This window comes from Columba livia, chromosome 13 (assembly GCF_036013475.1).
Source record: "Columba livia isolate bColLiv1 breed racing homer chromosome 13, bColLiv1.pat.W.v2, whole genome shotgun sequence".
Classification (NCBI taxonomy): domain Eukaryota; kingdom Metazoa; phylum Chordata; class Aves; order Columbiformes; family Columbidae; genus Columba; species Columba livia.
In genome coordinates, this window is record NC_088614.1 from 9,940,906 (window position 1) to 9,959,353 (window position 18,448).

Below are 18,448 nucleotides of genomic sequence, written 5' to 3' on the forward strand. Positions count from 1 at the left end.
TATTGAATGTATTTTGCTCTGAGATGTGTTTTAATGCAGGTACAGCACTTGTACCTTTCTCTAACCATGAAAATCAATCCACAAGACAGGAGGATGAGTCTGCACTTCTCAGGACCCAAGAGCACTTGTTTTTCAGCCATCACTCCTCTCCCTTCTTCACTGCATGGGTCTGCATCAAGAGAAAATAACAGAGAATTAAGTATTCTTGGCAATTCCGTGATAAAACTGGTGTAAAACCACCATCGCACGGCTCTTCTTCTGCAATGTATCACCCTCATCTACAACTGAAACATTTTTGCAGCTTCCTGTTAGACTAAGGGGCGTTTCCTACATCAGGTTTGCGTGGTAAACATGTCAGACAACCAAGAAGAAAATTCAGCTGTTCAAAACTTTGATAGGATTTTTTTTTATCTATTTCCCATACCTTCCACAGGTTTAAAGATAAACTGAAGGACAACATGATGTCCCCTGGGCCAATTCAACCCATCGGTCAGACCAAAAACTGCTGGTGCATTCCAAGAAGTGCCCAGAGAGGAATATAAGAAACAAGGATTGTTATTATTATATGAATACTTCATACATTTTAACACTTATTATTAATGACTATCTAGTGTATGTAATTCTGATTAATAATCAGATGAATTACTCTAGTCATTTTTTGTTCCATGTAAGAGTGGAAAAAAAATTAATCCAAGCCTAAAGAACAATGTAAAACTATACTTTTTTTTTTTTCATTTTAGAGCATCACAACTTCATTATAATCTTCACCCAGAACTGTAATCTCATTACTTCAGGATCACTCAAGCCTAACAGCAGTTTTAAATTCAAAACATATGCCTTACCAAAAAGGAAAGGGAAATTACATTCTATTATTCTAATTATTACAGTCTAATATTTGTATAATGGCACTTTAAGAAAATAATTTTGTAATTTATGTGAGCTAAGAGTTGAACTAAAAGATTAGATAGATGTTCAATCAAAAAACATTCCCTCTGGAAGAAAACTGAGATCTGGGGCTATGTTTTAGTTACTTTGCCCTTCCAAAGAAATCCATGAAAATATCAACAATAACACAGAGATAGCTAAGCAGATATTTCTGAAAGAATATAGAAAAGTAAGCTGTACTAATTACATGAGAAGAAATGTGTATCATTTTTGCTCCTTACGGCTGTATGGGTTTTATCTATTATAGAGAAGGCTTAAAAAGTGTTGGTTAAAAGAAACCTGAAAACTCTTCTTGACTTCCTAAGATAAGATGCTGTCTACAGTGAAAGACTGAAAACCAGTGAGTTATAACAATTCAATAAATAGATATTTTGAACTCAGCAATTACATTTGGAAGAGTCCTTGCAATTAATGTAGCTAAGAACTAGATAGCCTCAATTTTTGCATCACCAGTGGAGAAAAATGCACGTGCTGGTTAAAGAAACAGCTCGACTGCAGTTAATGCGGAATACACATGGGGCTTAGAAGCCTTCCTCCTTCAGCATCAATACATTTAAACTGTTACTTTTTTAAACAAAAAATCACAGTTCTTTTCACACATCTCGTCTGTTCCTTCTATGAAAGCCGCTCCCTCCCCTCCCGAGGGCTGGTATTGCTACCGAGCACAGGCTTTTACCAGCTAAATGCTGAATTGCACTTGAGAACATTTCAGCTGCTACAAGGGACCGAAATGATGCAAAGCCAGGACTAAAGTCAAGACCAGCTGGTGCAGATGTCCTGTTCTGAAGTACAGACTGCTAAACGGGGTTAACAACACAAGACTATACAGACAGCTACATATATTTACACCCACCGACAATCTTGTCTTGAAAGATGGTTACACTTCAGAAGGCCAGATTCCCAGCATAATTCAATACACTGCAGCTTCCATAGAGAACGTTCTCAATGGAGACTGCCCGAAGACAAGTCTCCTGGAAAATCTGGCCCAAATATTAAATATTTGTCTTCAGATGTGCAGGTACATCACATCGTGTCTTCCTATGTACAATCATGGTTTGTCAGTTAAAAAAAAGAGAGAGGTTTACATTCACCACATGCTCACAATTTGTATCATTAACCTTTAATGACAGCTAGAAGCTACAGGTTTATAAATATATATTTTTCATAACTGTGACAACCAGTGACTAGATGCAGTTTTGGTGGAAAATAGTCTGAAGTACTGTAAGGCTAGGTAAATTACAAGGCATTATTAGAAAACATTGATTTTGAACATTTGGTGACATTACATTATTTTTACAAACATTAGAAACAAACATTACTTGGTAAAATATAAATATTGTAGAAGAAACCACAACCAAAAGTAATTTCCTAGTTAAGTACATAGTTAAGGAAGAACTTGGTGGGGGTTTTTAGACAATTCAAGGTAATTCAAGGAAACAGTGATAAAAACTTGCATGTTACACTGTCCTCAACAGACAGCAGCTCCATTACAGAGAGAAATAATCTGTGTAACACTGTAAGGGAGTTCGGTTTGCTTAAACCACGCCAAGAACAGTAATTTTCTGGCACAGCAGTCGATGTCCCTGCAGTGCCCCCTGGACTCCAGTCCAGACGCAGGCAGGTTTTGCACCCAAGCAATACTGATTTTACATCAACCTTAAAACCAAGCCAGTTACAGGACATACACAAACGTTTGTTATACCACAGTTTAGAAACTTCACTTGGGAGTAATCCCAACCAATTATAGTTTTACTACTTTTGATCAGCTTTAAAAACATATATGTATATTAGCTCTTTGAATTTAAAATTATCATACAATTTGGCTTATTTTTTAAATACAGAGATACAAAAACTTTAAAACTCACAACAGTAACACAACTTTTTGTCCTGGAAGGTGATAAAGAGTATAGTGTAACGCAGGAGACTTCATTACACAGTTTTATGAAATATTGTCTTGTTATTGTTATTCAAAGGAGTAGGATTGTGATTTAGTGAAGTCAGACTGGACAAAAAAAGAGCCTAAATATAAAATACTATTTAAGACATTCAGTTTCCTTAGTGACATTTTTAACAGAACATTCTATACACAATACACCAGTACAACAACTATACCGATCACGTTAATCGTTAACAAAGAAACAAAAGAACCGAACACATGAAAAACCCACAAATAAAAGAAACCAACAACAAACAGGTGCACCATAATATTGCATAGAAAGAAATCCCTGGTATTAATACACTGCAAGGGAGACTATGTCTTTTTCCCTGCCTTACTAAATCAAAGCACATACGTTTTTAAAAAGCACATCTCACATTTGACATTTTTCCTAGCTATATTCTTTGGAATCACTAGTGCATGTGTTATTTCAAGGACATTTTAAAATATACAATAGCACGCAGAATAAAAAACTAAAAGTGAAAGGAAAACAGCTTTCCAGCCACTTCCCCAAAAATGTAATGTAAAATAATCTATGTTGTATAAAAACAAAATCAGGACTTTGTCAACAACAGAAAGCTCAAACAAAAGCCAGGACAGCTGGATGAAGAAGATATTCATACAACATGGGAAAATCCAGGGTCAAAAATCCCCTCTGGAAAATAAAAGTTGTATTTTAAAGTTGGATAAAGGAAGAGACCAACTGATAGCCAATGTTGTATAGCTCAGCGTTCCCTCTGCTCAGGGCAGAGCTGTGCTCAACCCCACACACGGATTTAAGGGGGTCCCTTGTTCTCCTATCGCTTCACCATTCAAACCTTCCTATTGAAACAGGTACAGTTCCCTGAACAGATTTCATTTGGAAAAACGTCACCATCTTCCATTTAGAAGAAATACTGAACAGCTCTACATAAGGCTATTTCAAAAAAGAATTATTTCACAGCAAAAATGACTATACTTACTTCTAACCTTAAACGATTTATGCTCGAAAAACCTTAATTTCAGTGCTCAAAAATAACAGTAAAAGCTGAAAAGACCGTGTCTCCACAAATTGATTTCATAAAAAACTAGAACTTCTGGTTTCAGATAGAATATATATTTAGAATATCTGTGTAAGTGAATATATACAATAAATATATTTTGTTATATTAACTATAGTCACAGTTGGTGGTTTTTGCTTAAGTACAGAATTGCACAGGTGTACCAGGAAGACATCTTTCTGACTGTAATTTCACTGTAATAAGAGAAAATATTATCGAATTCTTCTGGCTGCTACAGATACAGGATCTCCAGCACAAGTGAGAATGTGTCAAGAATTAGAACTGACTATTATATTTTTAGTATAAACTTATTTTTAATGACAAAGCCGTTATCGAACTTTTGGTAAGAGAGCTAAGGAACACGTGAGATTTCTTCCTAGGAAATGCTGAAAGGCACATAAACATTTCTTTAACAATATGTTAAAAAGCAGCTTCTGTGTATTTCTGTGGGTGACTTTACATGAAGATACAGAATTAGCAGATGTTTGCCTGTTGGTGCTGCGGAAAAACATTTCATGTGTCTGTAAAGAGATCACGCTTATGCATGAACAGACATTTGTTCACTCAAGTGACACATTTTCCCCTCACACAGGCTGAAACAAAGAGCGTGCACCTATTCTGTTGTTTCTGAGACACCCGGGCACGCATGTCCGCATCAAAAAGTTACTTGCAAATGGTAAAAGATGAAAAAAATAAATTACCTGAAATTATGTACATTTATTTGAAATGAGTACGACAGCTTCAGTTGATGATTGTAGGCTAATAAATAGTAATATGTTTACCTAGCTGAAATTCCATCTACAGTCACTGAATAGTTCTGATTACTCTTAGGATTTCTAATTATTAGGGTAGATTTCAAAAATATTGCCATGAAAGGCATAGAATCACATGCAAAAAATCTACCCGTTGAAGCGTGAAGCAGCAAACATCAATGTATATGAGACATAGAGTACAATTTGACTCACTGCATCATTATATTGCACATAAAATAGCATGGCACATTTCATAAAGCTACAACTGTGCACAATAAATGACAGACATTTTTACATCTGCAGAGACACAAGCAATGAATGATTCACTCTAAAATGAAGTACAGGACCCCAGGATTATTGCCTTGCCTAAACCGTTCTAGTATCACTTGGAAAGGAAGGTGGCGTGGGTTCTATTCACGCAAATAAAAATACAAAGAGCTGATATTTTTTCCCAGGAAAAGGTTGGCTTAAAAATTCTCAAATATTTCACTTTGCCTGTGAAAGTTTGTTTTGTGGAACTATATTCTTCAGAAATGGAATTTTTAAAAGTTGGTTTGCTCCTGCTCCCATTAAAACGATTGACATCCCGCCAACAGGAAAATTCTCCTCTCCACCACAGTTTTAACTCCTCCAAGTCATCACTTGTATAAATATTATATAATCATTATTGGGGAATTTTATTTCATTTCTGTTTATCACAAAGCTTCTAGCAAGCAACAGATTGAAATCTAAAGGACTGGAAACTGCACATGAACACGGCCAGAGGAAAAAGCACTCCCGACCACTGCAACTGAACATGTTCCTGCAAATATGAATAAATCTTGCTTGGAAATAAATTGATGTGATAGAAGTGAAAATGTGTAACCGATGTAGCGCAGCTTTGGCATATACCACTGATAAATTTCTATTAAAACACCTAGAAATTCTTCCACAGACTTGATCAATAGCATTGCCTAGTCGAAGGTGACTGGGCACAACCTTACCTTGCCAGGCTTTAAAAAGCAGGTTTTTATATAAACTTCTAGAAGATCATATATTTTACTGGACTTGCACATACATCATTGATAATCTGTGATCAAGCCCGTAAAGTTACTCACAAAATGATGTGTTCAGGACAGGCTTAACTGCTGAAAGCTCAGGAGTCTCTGCTTTGCAAACCATTCTTCTGGTACGCTCCATCCTTAAGAGGTTTAATATTCAGATTTGTGTTTGACAAAGGGGGTCACAAATAAAAGAGCAATAATATCTATAAAGCCATAGCCCAATTCTGCCAACAAAATGTCAACCGAGAGCAACAGCAATTTCACCTAAGTCGTGATAAAAAAAATGGGTAATACAATAACTTGCTAGTGTATGCGATGCATGTACATCCATTCAGGAATTCCAAACCTGAAAAGTTTAAGCCACAGTTGCTATAAGGAGGTTGGGGGTTTTTTAATGATTAGAAACCTGCAGATGCTGCAGAAATCAAACCACAAGGAAAAGTGCCATTCACTGGAAAATTACTTTGAAATTCTAGAATTAGAGTTATTCACTGTTTAAAACGGTTTTAGCACCGTTCGTGTTTCTAAAGCCATTAAAACACGAACACTTGTTAAATCTTTATAAGCAAAATGCCTAGAAACTGTTTTTCCTCCAAGCATTTTCATCAATCTACGGGACAGTTGTTGGTTCACTATTTGGGTGAAAAAGGCCAAGCAAGAAATGATTTAGAAAGCTATAACACATAAATAATAGAGGTTTGGCTATAGTTCCACCAGATTGCAAAGTGCTTTCAAATGGAGACAAGTCCTTTTCCTTCTCTCCGGTATTAAGGCTCTTATAAAAACCATAACTTGAACTAAAAGACACTTGGGCTTTCTTTATTAAATATACCACTTAATACGCTTTAACCATGAACATTTTAAGATGCTAGTTCTGCAGTTCTAGCTGTATAAATATGTACTAGCAAGATATAGGATTGCTTTATTACATGATCAGGGCCTTAATATTCTAAAATGTTAAATACTCAGGAGATATTGACAGCATATTTCTTTCATATTCTCTTTCTATTAAAAACAAAGGGATTAGAAAACTTACTGGAAAATTAAAACCAAGTTACTAATACCACAGAAAGCCTACTCTTGATATTCTTTCTATTAAATCAGAAACAGTAGTCTAGAGAAATTTAATGAAATACTGTTTTCCTGCCAACTTTCCAGACCTTTTTTTCTCCCTCCCAGAATTTGTAACTTTAATTATTCTGACTCAACCAGACCCTTGGGAGGCAAAAGTGCTCTCAACTTCCACCAACATCAAAAAGTTCTGTGAGAACTCAACATTGCTTAAACTGTTTGGGACACTTGACTCATTCAAGGGACACAAAACCACAGTTAAAAATCACATTTCTTTCCTAAACAATCCACAGAAGATCCAAAACATTAAAGACCTGATCTTACAGCCCTTCAGAGTCATATCACACTGACACCGGTGCAAACACATCCCTCTCTACAACCTGGAAAATCTGCACCCGATTTAGCACCAGCACAACCTGTGTTCAGCCAAACTCTTGAAAAATCAAGTTTAAAAGGGAAAATACTATATTTACTGCTAATACAATTCATAACGTATCTCTGAAGGCAGAAGTCAGCAAGCTCTGCAATTTTCGTTGATATATCTTATCTGGCACGATATGACTCTCTTCAATTTGTCTGACTAAACTTAGCCAGCTTTGTGAAATCTGCCACTTACTGAAATTATTATGAACAATTTGGAGCATTTTGTTTTTCGGAAAGCAGGCTCCTGCACTGACACCTAAGCACAATAAATTCAATTAAACTGTTAACAGAAATAGAACTGAAAGTATTGCTTGGGGTGCAGACCGAAATTATGGATTCAGCCCTTGACATCTCTAGTTCCTTCGGTGCAATTCCACGACTTTCCTGCTGACCTGAGCACAAGCAGCTTTTTGGGACCAATCTTACGGAAACAACCATCAGATCCTGACACACGTTTACAACAACATACCAGGCGAATTATAACACAAAGCATAGGCTTTATAACATCTCCCAGTGGGGTGCATTTCAATTACTACGTGACGTTATTTTTCTTTTCTAAATACGCTTAAACACAGCTGAGTTAAAATTTTTAAAAGAAATATATCTTTGCTTTGAACCAATCAATCCTTTTCACAGCATAATGAAACAATTACACCTGGGAGCATCCATACTCTTGGCTTTTGGATCGTAACTGTGATCTGACCCTTAACCCTGCAGGACAATGAACACGAATGGGCCAGGGTGGCTCTGAACACGGGCCCAGCACCTCGCCAGAGCCAGGCTTTGCTTAAGCAGGATTAGGCAAACCAGACAGTTGGACAGACACTCTGTGACCCCACTCCCTGTGTTTCCAGAGGTGACAGCAGTTGATCCTGACCCCGGGCACCCGACAGCATTTGTTTGCACCTGTGGATCCTGGTCCTGGCCAGCAAATTCTGCAAATCCCCCGCAGCCCCCGTCCGCAGAGCCTGGCTGGGCAGCAGGGACCAAGGTGTCCCCGGGCTCCCTGCCCACACCCCCGCCACAGCATGGAAGGTTCCCCCTCGACATCGCTAGTGAAATAGAAAATATATTATCCATCTGTAAACAAAATTCAGAAAAATGTCTTCCAGCGACTTACGGAGAAGCGGCTGGACAGGAGGCCTGCGCTGGGCTGCGACCCCCGGGCGGGCAGGGCGGCCGAGGAGGTGCCGAACGCTCCTGCGAGGGGACTCGCCGGCCCTGGGCCCTCAGCGGGGGCAGGACCGGCCCGCCGGCCCCACGGGGCTCCTCGTTCCCCCGCGGGCAGCGGCTCCCTCAGGAGGCGGCGCCCCCCGCGCCTCAGATGAAGTGGATCCAGGCGCTGCTATCGGGGTCCTGCGGGGGGGTGGGCGGGAAGCGCTGCCGGCCCCGCAGCCGGTAGTTCGCGCCCTCGTTATTGTCCCAGTACTCGGCGCCGGCGACGCGGTAGCGGACGGCGAACTCCAGCGTGGGCTCGGCGGCGGCCAGGGGCAGGAGGAAGGCGAAGCGGTCGGTCAGGCCGTCCGCAGGGCCGCCCGGCTGGTAGGCGGCGGGCACCTCGGCGCAGCTGGCCCAGCGGTTGAGCGTGTAACGCACCGACACGGCCTTCTCGTAGGCCAGGTTGAGGACGCGGACGGCGCCGCGCAGCCCCGCCGGCTCGGCCCGCACCCACTCCAGCCTCACCTTGTGCTGCCGCACCCGCTCGGCGAAGCCGGGGCTGGCGCCGGGCTGCGGCGGGAAGAGCGGCTCCAGCAGCGGCGGCGGCGGCCCGAACAGCACCGGCTCCAGCTCGCCCAGCGCCGGCGGTTTCCTGGTCTTGAAGAGGTCGGCGGTGCGCGGCGGCGGCGGGGCGGGCAGCGGCACCTGCGGCAGGTCGGCCTCGCAGAAGTGGCGCACGGAGGTGAGCTCCAGGCCCAGGGAGTCGGCGAACCGCACCGTCTTGCGGCGAGACGGGCTCTGCTGCAGCGCCGGCCGGAGGCTGCGGTCGCCGGGCGTGGGCAGCGACTTGGCGCGGCGGCGCTGCGTGGGGCTGGGGGGCACGGCGGGCAGCGAGGGCTCCCGGCCGCGGGGCGGCGGCGCCGGCTTCTCCCCCGCCGCTTCCCGCACCACGGGCGTGGGCGCGGTGTCGCCGTCGGGGCTGCAGCCCCCCTTGCACTGCTCGGCCAGGCTGCCATAGAGGCAGGCGCTGCAGCTGAAGTTGCGTGGCAGGTAGAGCCGGGGCGGCGGCGTGGGCACCGAGGTGTGCAGCGAGCCCGCCTTATCCATGTGGGGAGCGGCGGCGGTGCCGGTACCGAGCGCACGGCCCGGGGCCCGCCGCCCGGCTCCCTCCCTCCCGGCTCCTCCTCTCGGGGCGCGGCGTGCGGATGGAGAGCGGCTCTAGCGCCCGGTCCGCGGGCTCAGCCCCTCGCCTGGACCCAGGGGCAGCGGATTCACGTCGGCGTTGTCCCCGTCGCGGCCGGCCCGGGGCGATGCCGGCGGGTGCATGTGTCCGCGGCGCTCCGGCTGCCGCTGCTGACGTGCCGGGGTCAGCCAGCGAAATACGCCCCGAGTCATCCTTCCTCCCCCATCCCTCTGCCCGCCCCGGCGTCGTCCTCGCCACCTTCCCTAATTACACCCCCGCGGCTGCCGGCCCCGCTCCCCCTTCCCGCTTTCCCCGATGCAACTGCCGCACCGGCTGCCGCCTCCTCCTCGCTGTGTTCTGGGTCTTTCCTGGCGGATCTCATCCAAAAAGAGGAGGCGGGAGGGATTCCCCGGTGGAAACATTAAAATTCATAGCGGCGCGCTCCCTCGTCCGATCCGTTACAGAAATAGCCGCTCGGAGGAAGAGCCAAAGCCGGGCTCTGGCAGATTAAACGGGCCGGTAAGAAACAGCTGGCTTGCAAGTTGGATCTCACAGTGTACATTTAAAGGAAGAAATCCAGCTAATCTGCTGTAATGCGTTTACAGTACATGTGCTGAATAAAATACACCTGCCGCAGCCCTGCTACAGATTTCCGTCTGTAGTAAAAGCAGCTCCAGTCTGAACCCAGAGGGCTGGTTATAAAACATAAACCGCGTTTGTACTTTTTGGAAGAGTCTTTAATAATTGCCGAGCAATATTCAAAAGAATTATAGTTTAATGAGAACCGAACTCTGGTGCAGACAGTTCAGGGAGTTAAAACACTATTTTAACACCTCACTTCATTCCAGACTATCCGTAATCTGGTATTCATTTTTAATTAGTAAATTGCATTAAAACCAATGATCCTGCCATCCTGCCAGAGACTGAGCCTGAACTGTGTTGACATGTGATTCTGATTTAGCTTCTGAGCAGGAGGTTTTACACCTTCATCATTTTATCTGCAACACTTGGTGTTCCTTTGAAAGTCACAGCAGTGGAAATGCGGCTCATGAGATTAAGAATGGGACAAGTAAACCTGGTAAAGACCAAGAGTTAAAAAAAAGAACACCAGAACACAGGGAAAAGCTCCCCCCGTCTTATAGTAGAACTATCATCTTTAACTCCTTTATTAAAAAGTATGAAAATAATTCCTAGGTTATTGCCCCTGGGTTCCAAATATTTTAAATGGCAGATTGTTCCTAAGTAGGGGGTGAAAAAACGTTCCCAGCAGTGTTAAATTTGACACCATTATGCTTCCCAGTGATTTGTCACACCATTGTCTTACATTCACAGGATGATCACAGATATTGCAAAATGAAATAGCAATAACGTAAAGGATTATGTCTAAAATCAGTAGCCCAGGATCTTAATATTATCTCACTTGTCCTTTAACACACACTACAGGAAAGATTTGTCAGGCCTCTTTCCCATGCCTCCCTCCCAGAAATGAGGATTTTAGGAAAATACCATAAACACGTTTGGTTTTCATCCACTCATACTGATTTGAGGAAGAAAAAGAACAAGTCCAAAGAATTGTTCAAACAAGTTTTAAGACTACATTCTTTTAAATTATTTAAAAAGTCATTTCTAACTGTTGTAATCAAAATTTTCTAAGGAATGAACACTTGTTTTTACTGATGTTAATTTTCCTTTAAAACCAGCAAACAGTAAGATCTTTATTTTTTACATTAATATGCAAAGTCTGCACTTTTTAACTAATGGGAAACTATTGGAACTAATAAACTAAATTGGGTTAAACCTGATTACATATTCAGTCCATTTTGGATATGTCTTTGTGGTACATGTGGAGAACACGACTGTTTGGAGTAATTTCGCATCTGCTATACTTTACACAATAGAAACGCCTTAGCAGATTTCAACTTCCCCTGCCTTCTGGTAAGTTTAGTTGCTTAACTTCTTGTGATAAACTCTTGCTTTTTCAGGCTTCTTCTTTTACAACTTTGGTAATATTTTACAGAACAACAAACCACCAAACAACTGCTTTCTTCACTGGTGATTTTAAGCAATGTAGTTTGTGTAACTGAGTTGAAAATACAGATCCCCCAAAGCTGGTAAATCAAAGGCTGACATCTTTCACTTCTGGGGGTGTCTTCCTTGCCTGATGAATGTAAGACAGACATAGTAAATGAAAGTTTTGGGCACTGAAATTAAACCAGCATACACACAGACATTCCCTCAAATAGCCTGCAGCCTTGTGCACCCTCCTGTGATGTGGAAACTGTGGCACAAGTTCAAAATAGGAAGCATCAGGCACCATTTGTAAAAGGAAGTTCTTTTGGTTTCGCCTACTGTAAATATTTGTACACAGCAAATGCTTAAATCCTTGGAAGGGAGCGAGCACTGCCACACATACAGAAACTATGGCTTAATATATGCAGTGGCAGGCATTCATATACCACCCACTCTCTATCTTAATTTAGTTCACAAAATTTTGAACGTGTAAGTTTGAAAGTCTAATCTGTCCATTCGTTTGTAGTGAAACATTAAGGACATTATCCAAGGCTCATTTCTAAATAAACTGTCAACAACAAAGCTGATAAACAAATTATTAGTACTGATCTAGCTAGCCCCTTTAAAGAAATATGTATTATCTTTTCACTGGAAAATAGTATTTTTGTGACATGATAGTTTTGAAGGTGTCAGCGGGAATAAAGCAGCCATAATGTAAATTCTAGGGCTATACAGTGTTGCTCTACTATAGGCTAAGAAAAGCAGAAGGTCTTACATTACAATCAGTGTTGACAGACTTAGGAAATGGCACTCGGGCATTGTTTTCATTCCTACAGATCCCTCTCCCTCTGCAGATTTAAATAGCATGGTCATAGGATAAAAGTTTGTCCTAATAATTTTTTGTGGACCCATCTCTGCATCTTCCAGCTGACATCAAAAATTGTAGAGACAGCCTCTTGTTCTGCCGATGTAGCACGGAGTGACCCTGACAGTTCTGTCGTGCCAAATTGCATTTAAAATCTGCCTGAGAACTTCCAACTAACTGAACAGAGATGCTGGGTCCCCTCTTTGCTTGAGATTTAAATGACTGGCAAAGAAAAAGGCAAAACTGGTGCAGACAATGAGCTGGGAAGTTTATTTTGCTGCATTTATCGGTTGTCTTGGCCCCAGGTAATGTAGGAGAAAGCAGAGGCGGGCGCTGGGAGCATTAGGCAGAACTACAATGGAACCATTAACAGGGAGGAGTGTCTGAGAGCCGGGGCTTATCCAAAGTGGGCACTGTCACATGTGCACTTCAACTTTCCAGAACAGGTTTATTTTTAGTAATGAGAACTGTGGGAAGATAAAAGGGATGTAAAGGCGAAGTGCATTACAATTACATCAGCTTTCAAGATGAAGTGGTGACTCAGTATGTGAATTGGAAAGGTCAGCTTCTGCTCTCGTTTGTGTCTGTGCCGCTCTCCCGAAGCTGATGAATTGTGTAGGTGTTACACTAGAGAGTAATATCACCCAGGAGTAATAATCATATGTGACTACCCGAATCTGACAGTGGTATTTACACTGACAGCTGTAAGCCTCGCGTGATACGCTTGCTCTGCATGCATATACTTCAAAAATACCTTCCCACACCATTTCACATTAGTGATTGACTCAGACTTTATTTATTTCTCCAAGAAAATATCTTAGTCACATCTCAGGGAAGTGCCAGATCAGAACTAGATAATACAAAAGAAATAGTATTCTGTTTAAGAACAATGGTATTGATCTTCCGTATCAAATATTATCTTCACCTAACCAGGATATGCAGTCTTTCTCTATTAAGATGCAAGTTGTGTGACTCCCCGAGTTGTATCAAGGACATTTGATGTCAAAGATCAGGGAATAATTTCCAAAGGGCTCCATGTTCTGCTAAAGAGATGTGACACTTGGAAAGGCTGCTTTGCGCTTGGTTTTTGGTTTGCGATTTTTGGGGTTTTTTTTTAATATGAGGATCCAAATGGAGATACAATATTAACAAGGAAATAAAAATGTAAGAGTTTACCTCAGTTCATGACCTTGTGGATCTGCCTTGCTATATGATGAAGCTCTCACACAATTTTATTAGTTAAGCATTAACTGTCTCTCTTGACTCTAAGTGATTGGCTTAACACTTCTGGAGAGAGCGACAGCTAAAAAAAGCCCCAGTTAAGACTACAGTGGAAGAGAAAAAACCCAAACAGATATATCTCATTTTGTGGAGATAACGAAAGAGCATTAGAAGTATTTTTCTTATATAAATAGTTGTGCTGTTTTTGCAAGGATTGAATGTTTTTAACAGGGATTAAGTAACACCTAGCAGGGCTAGGATGCTTTCAGTCCTAGAACTTTTATCAGAGATTTTCATGCAAATATTTGAGTAAATCGTTGGGGTGTCCCCAAATCCCAGCCTGTGGCCAGTGCTTGTGGCTCAGTCTTCATGCCACATTATAATATAACCACAGGACTGTTGGTAGCAGCGGCAGATGGTCTCAGTAGTGCTAGTTAATGATTTTAGATACAAGAATATGCTCATTGTATGGTTGTCATTTTTGTATTTTTTTTTAATATTTAAAGATCCATGGGTCAGGCAGTGATTCATCGTAAGCGATTATTTCATTCCTTATACTGTAAGATCAATTTGCCTCCTTATTTCTTCACCTAGCTCACAGATTTTTCCCTTTTCCTCCTATTTGCCCATTTCACATCCATTTTTCTCATACACGCTTACTCTTCATGTTTTTAAACATCCACGGAAATCCCAGCACCCAGGGGAGAATTTGAGGTCAAGAGGGGCCTCAGGAGCTTCCCCGACACCCACACGGCGTTTTCCCCTCACGGAGGACCCTGCCAGGCCCAGCGGCTGGTTTGGAGGCAGCCAAGATCAAGCACCTTGGCCGACAGCTTTGAAATCATTTTACAGAGATTTGGGGATGTTTTTTTTCCCCATCATCACTTTTACACCCACAGTGAAGAAAAAATGTGAAGGGACCTCCCCAACAGTGAAGGAGGGAGTGGGGTTTGGGTTTACCTGTCACAAGTGACCACATCGGAGGTTTGATTCATCGCGGGATAAACCAGAAAAGCCCTGTGAGGGACTATGGAGTGCCTCAGGTTCTTTAGTTTGGGTCTTTCACTGTGCAACAAAGTGAGGAATTATTTGTTATTTTATACCCAGAAGAAAACACAAATAGCATGAGTGCTCAGTTTTGTTTTTTTTTTTTCTTCTTAAAATGCTCTGGTTTGTCTTAGATTTACCATGCTGCTTTATTAGCGAGCGCAAGGCTGGGGTTAAACCGATCCACTCGCCTGCTTCCAGCTGCAAAAACAAGCCAAGAAATCAAAGGCAAATTAAATTCCCAACAAGTGCCAGTTTTGCTTAGACATGTTGCAATCTCTTGACAACGGCAAGAAGCCCAGGAAGCCCAGACCACAGAAAATCAATCAAAATCAGAAGGAGACTTAAGTGTAGATGCCCTGGCTGACACAGCTTCAGAAAATGAAGAGATTTCAACCCATTCTAGTAAGTCTAACTGTTGTCCTACAACATATGGCATTAATATAGAAATAGATAACAAGTTACACTGATCAAAGAGCCCAAGGTGAAATGAAGAATCCATCAGTAAAAAGAACACCTTATGTGGAACCGGGAAGATGTGAGAAGTGCAGAAGCTGTAAAGCATAAAGAGATTAATGTGCCTGATCCAAATGGTTCTGAATCTTTGACTTCAAGTCTTCATAAGTACTTCCACCTGTGAAAGATGCCACTCCCAAGGATACTTCAGACCCTTCTTGGAAGAACACAACTGGCATTGTCTCTCAGGAGATGCTCAGTGGTACTTCAGCTGAAGTTGTTTTCTGTAGTCATGATACTAAAGCAGCAGAGCACAAGGGACCGACATCATGAATGATAAAGCGAGGGGAAAAAACTAGAAATTCATTAATCATTATTTATCTCAAGCCATACAAAGGTCTCACTCCTGCAGGAATATCCTGAGCAGTTATACTGGCACTGTGCTTTTATATCACACTACTGCAACCATTTCTGATCCTATTGCTTTTAAAAAGAACAGTCGTCATACCTGTCTGAAGATGCCACACACAAACCAAAACCAATGTACAAAACATGATGACATCCCAGGCTCTTCAGCCAATAGTGTCAGGACAGGGATGCTGAGGTCAAGGAAGGAAACAAATAAAAAATGCAGGAGATTCTGGAGCCTTCTGAACTACCCCCTGTAACAACCATGTTGCAGGAGCTGCAGCACTCTATAGATTGACCCAGCATTTCTATATTGCAATTTCATGCTTTTCTTAAGCTTGTTAGACTGTGAGAAACAATCAAATTTCCCTGTGAGCAACGTGGATCTTTGTAGTTTTTGAAGATGCTATTAATAGCACTATAAGCTGATGAATGCCAATTACTTTCAGGTAGGTTTAGTTTCTTCCTGACCATAAGATTGATTCATTAGAGCCTTAAATAGCTTATTCTGGGATGAAGCACAACCTCTTCATTTAGATTCACTCTGAATAACTACGGTAGCCCAGCACGGTAATTAGGTATTTGATGCTGCCGAGCACTGAAGCAATGCCTAACTGTAGGAACATTCTTAAATCCATGTAGACTCCATAAGGCATTTAATAATATTCTGTTCTTAAAGAGTCCTAAATCCTATTGAGCTTTGCAAGCATTTGCATACAGTCCTTACTAATTGGGCGCCTCAAAGAAATGGAAATGACCTGGAAAGCAGTGGTGGGACTGACAGATATTTACAATTACTTTTCCTTACTTATTATAATTAGATTAATTTTTTAAAAAATCCTGTTAATGTGTTCTTTGCTTGTTTCTGTTTAATATGTATTCTGTGCATGCTGGTATTCACCTGATGCAAGATAATATTTCTAAGAACCACACTCACAGATTATCATTACAAGACCTGTAGCAGAACACCAGAAAAGCTGCTACTTAAATGCCTAGAAAATAAAGAAACAAATATTCAACACTTAAGCCATTGAAAGCTTAATCAAGTTACGTGCCCTGGAATACACTGGGTTCTTCCACCACAGGAAACTGCAGTTTCTTGTTTACGTGTAAATTCTCTCAAGAAAAAACCATTCCTGTTCAAGGAAAGGAAATCAACCTAAGGGCTTGATCAGCTCTAAGTGCTTCCTGGATTCAAGGTTCCAAAACAAAACAAGCGAAAAGAGAGTTGTTGACAACAATGTAAAATTACAATGATGGAACGCCTGATTGTTAAATCAACATTTTTTCCCTTTTGTTTCAGGTCCAAGCTTCCAAAGAACTGATTCCAGAGGACTCGCCGTCAAATCCAGGAGCCAGAAAATGTGCCTCTGTCTTTAATTCCATTGTTTTGATGGAAAACAATCAGCTTGCCAGCATGTAATTTCTTCAAGCACAGAGAAATCAGGAACTAAACACAAATTGGGCAGGGATGCGTTCACTGCCAGCACAAGACATAAGTGAATTCTCAGCAACAGCAAACAAGAAAGCATTTCAAAAATACATGAGGCTTCCCTTCTAAACAGCCATTATCTTCTTCTCAATCTGTTCTCAATCAAGAGTTAAGGTTTGTCCTGCCTTTTAGGCTGCCTCGCCATTTGTGAAAGTTTCATGAGGATCACTCTGTCAAAGCTGCTGACTTCTGTCCATGGGCCAAATCGGTTCTGAATAATGAAAAGCCTGAAGCAACTCAGCCTAAACAAAGCAGAATCACCCCTGCAATAAGAATTGGGCACTTATTCCTAAAAGGCGTATCAGCATCTTATACACCTGACTCTTTCATAATTTTAAATGCTCTGAACAGGAATTTAGTTTCTGTGTACGCGTGATGTGCTCCCCTCTGCAAATACCCTCCATATTTTGATGGCACTAGGGCTGAACGCTGCCTTGTGCAAACACCTGGGAGTGCGATGGGAGTGCGAGCAGCAACCCCCTATACGCTATACGTCAGAGAATGCTTCGTGCGTCACGAGAGCTGATGTAACGGTACAGACCAACTTTCTAACAAGGAGCTTCTGCTCGTTCACCTACTCCGAATTCTAGATACGAGATATACAGGCAACAGCAGAAATCAACATTTTACATCCTTCAGCTAACAGAAAACGTTGGGATCACAACTAAGCATGGGAACTGTACAGGAAAAAAGGGACAAAGTATGATCCATACTCCAACCTACTCCAGCTTTTTTTTTTTAATATTCATAGTTGTGAAAATTATTTTCTCAGTTATAACATATTGCAAAATAAGCTGTTAGAGAGGACTAATTTTCTAGTGGGATATTTTGAAAACTAATCATCATAATGCAACCGAATTTCTACTTGATGTTACTCATGATTAGAGAGATCCTGAAAATTAGAGGAGTGGATGGTAAGGAAGAATGCAAAGTAATCCTTCTGTCCTGAGAGTCTGTTGTGGAAGAAAGGCATCTGGTGGTGAGCTGAAGCTGCAGAGATATTCCATCGTGCACACAAGGTAATTAAAGATTAGACTGTGCACGCGCTGCTGAGAGGTTTGAGACTGAGCATCACTAGTGGGGCCTGGATGCTGCTGGGCAGAGGAATGTGGCCCTGGCTAAACGCAGCAGATTCCATGTGAAGCGTGGGCACAGGGTCACGGTGGAGAAACTCTCAAATGGATTTGTTCATGTTTATGAAATGTGGCACCTTGACATTCCCATTACATTTGTGTTGCTAGTTGTAAGGATTCACTGAGAAGCAGGACTACACAGGAAAACTTTTGCAGCCCCTAGAGATCAAGGACTGACATTCTAAGATAGTTTTAAATTACAAAATCTCTACCAATGCAAAAGACACCCAGTTTTCAAAAGGTAAGACATTAAGGAACAATGGGG

The 18,448-nt window shown here is 41.9% G+C and overlaps 1 protein-coding gene across 1 annotated transcript; it reads right to left on the reverse strand.

The window, feature by feature from the left end:
* Positions 1-2,043: 2,043 nt before the first annotated feature.
* Positions 2,044-18,321, reverse strand: PPP1R3E (protein phosphatase 1 regulatory subunit 3E). The gene has a single exon (XM_065028350.1). It carries the CDS (start codon positions 9,473-9,475, stop codon positions 8,531-8,533), a length of 945 nt encoding a protein of 314 aa, XP_064884422.1. The 5' UTR covers positions 9,476-18,321; the 3' UTR covers positions 2,044-8,530.
* Positions 18,322-18,448: the final 127 nt, after the last annotated feature.

What these genes read in the sequence shown, in the direction of transcription:
- PPP1R3E (XM_065028350.1), bottom strand. Translation starts at nt 9,475, where the DNA reads ATGGATAAGGCGGGCTCGCTGCACACCTCGGTGCCCACGCCGCCGCCC.